At 50.7% G+C, this 4,144-nt stretch overlaps 1 protein-coding gene across 1 annotated transcript; it reads right to left on the reverse strand.

The window, feature by feature from the left end:
* Positions 1–335: 335 nt before the first annotated feature.
* On the reverse strand, positions 336–3,155 carry slitrk2 (SLIT and NTRK-like family, member 2). Its single transcript, XM_017692146.2, has one exon. The coding sequence runs from the start codon at positions 3,121–3,123 to the stop codon at positions 523–525; it is 2,601 nt and encodes an 866-aa protein (XP_017547635.1). The 5' UTR covers positions 3,124–3,155; the 3' UTR covers positions 336–522.
* Between the last annotated feature and the right edge of the window lie 989 nt (positions 3,156–4,144).

The raw sequence follows: 4,144 nt of genomic DNA on the forward strand, positions 1-4,144 counted from the left end.
AAGCAAAGATAAAATTCTTCGAGTGCAAAGGCACTTTCTGGAATCAATGGATCGAAGTGGATGCAACCAGTTACTGTGTATCCCACTCACCGTCGTATATAACCACACAGGAATGTCAATTCATGATTCAACATCGCGCTTCTGCAAAAAGGACGGCGTCTCGTCCCCAGAGGGAAAAATATACTTCATATATATATATTTATATATATATATATATATATATATAAAAGCATTACGCTGTATCATACATATTCTCGCAACAATTGCTACAGTCTTTCTGTTTCAAGTAGAGGAAATAATTTAAACCTTAGAGAAAATAATATATCATCTTTAAATTGTGGATACTCTTGTTTTTTTTTTTTTTTTCTTTTTTTCATTTTACTAATTTGTACAGCTTCGGAAAGATGGAGATGAAAAAAAAGGCTTGCGTTGTTGGAATCGTTCGGTTTGTTTGAGTCTTATGCGGTCAAATACATGGACGATGCATCCTTATTTATAAAGACTAATGCAAGAGAGCTAATTTTACAGCTGACTCATTGCAGTTTGCTTCTCCAGAACTTCGAGGTAGTCTGGCTCTGTTTTCAGCTTGCTTGGGAGCAAGGGGTGCTCAACCTTTGCTTGGTCACCGTATTTCCTCGGGGTCCCATAGAGCACAGCTTTGCTTAATCGATCCTGGTTGTGCCGCCGCGTGGTCTCATATGGGGGAATGAAGGGCCTTTTGGGCAAAGTGCAAAAGCTATAGGTGAGTGGTCCCGCAGCCGGGAGCTCCTTGGCTCTCTCTGCAATGTTCTGATAGAGGAGCTCTGGCTCTGGGTTGCCACAGGGGTGCTTGTCTGTGAACTCCACCGTGCTTACCGTGTACCCTGGGCTGCGTGCCAGCTCCTCTTTCTTGGGGTCCAGGGTGCTGAAGCTCAGTTCTTTCAGATTTCTGTAGTAGGTCACCTGTTCGCTCTCCTTCTGCATGTAGATGGGGTTCTGGCACATCTGGCCCACCGGGGGAGGGATGTAGTTGTACACCCGGTTCTCACTTTTGTTCACACTGGGTTCTGTTGTGTAGGAGCCATACTGTACTTGAAAGGAGCTCATGTCCAGATTGTTGGCCCCGGAAGGGACGCTGTCGACTCCCTTGCGTCGCTTGAGGACAAATACAAAGAGGCCGGCCCCAAAGCACACGGAGAGTATGAACACGACCAGCAGACCCAAGATGAGCACGGACAAGGGCACTTCCGGGTGTGTCTCGGGCACTCGGTCTGTGGGGGTTGCCACTGAGAAAGGGGTCTCTCCGGTGCTTGAGCTAATGACGGTGGGGGCCTTCGTTGGTGGGGCCTCACCAGTGTCTGGGCAGATGGCATCATTTCGCAAAGAGCGCAGGAGGCGGCCTGCATGTTTTGATGGAGAGTCACATGTGATCTCGTTGACCACCACACTGGTGCTGGATAGCTCCATCCAGTTCTTAAGTGCCACAATATCACAGGTGCAGTCCCAAGGGTTCTCCTGTAGATCAATCTGAATGAATGCTGAGAGCTGGTCCAGCACGCCACGTACCGGCAAATAGGAAAAGTGGTTGTTTCTGAGGTTAAGCCTGGTTAACATGGTCCCACCAAACACATTGTCAGGGAGGGACCTCAGCAGGTTGTTGTTGAGGAACAGCAGCTGCAGATTGTGCAGTGAGTTGAATGTGTTTGGCAAAATGTCCTTGATGATGTTGTATTCCAGGTAGAGGTACTGCAAACTCTGCAGTCCAGCAAACAAAGACTGAGACAAACTTTCAATGTAGTTGCCATTGAGGTAAAGCCTACGCAAACTTGTCAGGTTCTCAAAGGCCCCATCCTGAATAATAGCTATCCTGTTATTCCCCAGATGGAGAAGCTCAAGGGAACTGTATTCTGCCAGATCCATTCTGAAGATAGTCTGCAAATAGTTACCAGTTAAATGCAGCTTCTTTGGGTAAGATGGCTTGGGCTGCAGCTCAGAGATGTTGTGCAGCTTGCGCTCCTGGCAGTTAACGTTTAATCCACTGTCTGGGTTCTGCGCTGTGCACACGCAAACGCTCGGACAGCTCATGGGCACTGGAGACCTCGTCTGGTACACCATGATGGGGCCGAACACATGCCTGTCTCTTCCGGGTGTCACACGGGGAGTGGGACGGTGCCTCATTTTGGGGGGGCGTGACGCCTTGGGCGCCCGACTCGGTGTGACCCGGGCACGCACTGTTGGAGAGGGAGCCCGATGATGGGCATCAGGTGGAGGCTGCACAGCACGGTGACCCGCCTCACTGGCAGGACCCCGGCGGGGACAGAGGTCCTGCTTGATCAGCTGCGTGACGTCCTTCCCGTGCAGCCGGAAGGGCGTCTCACAAACTATGTCACCCACAAAAACGGCAATAGTGTCCAACCAGGCTTTGAGCGGTATCAGGTCACAAGTGCAGTTCCACGGGTTCTCCTCCAGCTGAATCTCCATGATGCCACCTATGTGCTCCAAAACGCCTGCAAAGGGCAATGTTTTTAGCCGGTTGCCTCTTAGATCCAAATGGGTCAGCATGACAAAGCGGAATATGTTATTGGGCAGGGAAAGCAAGAGGTTGTCATTGAGGATCAGGACTTTGAGCTTATTCAGTTTGTTGAAAGCACCTGCCTCTATGGCACTGATGTAATTGTAATCAGCCTGTAGGTATTCCAAACTTTCCAAACCAGAAAACGTGTCCTCCTTTATAATCTCCAAGTGATTGTTGTTTAGATGGAGGCGTTTGAGGTTCCTCAAACCGTTGAACGCCCCCGTTTTGATTTCTTGCAGCCCGTTATTGCCCAGATGGAGGGAGGTGACGTTGCCGTAATTGGCGAACTCGTTGGGGTTCAGCTTGGTGAGAAAGTTGCCGTTGAGGAACAGCTGGCTGACCTTGTTCTGCGGCGGCTGAAACGCGCTCACGCTGGTGAAACCTTTGTTTTCACAGTTGATGTTCAGCATGCTCTCCTTTTCCTCGCACGAGCAACGGTTTCTGCAAATGTCCTTGGAAGTTTTGCGGCTCTCGCCTCGCGACGAGAAGCCGGACACCGTTAAAACGCTCAGCAGCAAGATGTTGTTCAGCATTTTGACGGCACGGAGCGCCGATACGCCCCCCGGCATGGAAAGCGCGCGGGTTCGCGCGGAAGCCGAGGAAGGGAGAGAGGGAGAAAGGAGAAGGAGGAGAAGGAGGAGGAGGAGGAGGAGGAGGAGGAGGGGGACAGAAACGCCAGGAGGGTCAGACTGCGCCAGGAGCGCGCCGGAGCGCACGGCTCTCCATGGAGCCCCCTCTTAAATCCCAGCAGGCGACGTGGAGGAGGCGTGCGGTGCCGAGCGCGGCGGGTGCGCGGCTGAAGCCGGGGCCATCTCGGCGCGGCGCGGTGCGATGCGATGCGAAGTGAAGCGATGCGCCTTCCGTCCCGAGGTTTAGGAGCGAGCCAGCACGCGACCGCAGAGTCTCAGCATATCCGAGAGAGCTGCGCGAGGGGTGCAGTCCGCTCCTCCCGTGCTCACGCGCGCTGGCATTCTCCTCCGGACGAACACAGCGCGGCGCAGCACCGCATGGCACGGCGAGACACGAGCGACGCGAAGCACTGCGAGGTCCGGAGTGAGGGAAAGCGGGAAGGGGCTCCGCGCTCTGGCTCGGGCGTGTGCGCGCGCGCGCGTGTGTGTGCGTGTGAATATGTGTGGTTAGGGTTTCAGCTCTGCGTCCTCCCACAGAGAAGCGTCACCAAGCCGTCATACCAAAAAGCTCACGGTGTTTCTACACTGAAATATTATTATTATTATTATCATCATTATTATTATTATTATTATAATCATTGCCTAATGTAATATATAATAGCTGCTGTAATATTAGAAGTAGTAGAGAAAAAGGTCATATATGTATGTTTTGGATTCAGTATATGTATGTATGTGTGTACATTTAAACAATAATAACATGTCCAGTATAAACACCCATATAAATACATATAACTATATATTGGGCTTAACTGCAAGCTTATTGTTCCTATCTGGTCTGTTATTTTAGAAATGAAGACACTTTTATGAGCCTTTATTGATTTTGAAGCTGCTCTGCGCTCTTCACGCCACTAGGAGGTGGAAGAAGCATCTCCAAACGTTTTGGAAGGAATCATTCCAGCTG

The sequence above is a fragment of the Pygocentrus nattereri genome, chromosome 8, assembly GCF_015220715.1.
Source record: "Pygocentrus nattereri isolate fPygNat1 chromosome 8, fPygNat1.pri, whole genome shotgun sequence".
Lineage (NCBI taxonomy): Eukaryota > Metazoa > Chordata > Actinopteri > Characiformes > Serrasalmidae > Pygocentrus > Pygocentrus nattereri.

Excerpts from the sequence above, each read along its gene's own strand:
- slitrk2 (XM_017692146.2), bottom strand. The coding sequence starts at position 3,123 with ATGCCGGGGGGCGTATCGGCGCTCCGTGCCGTCAAAATGCTGAACAAC.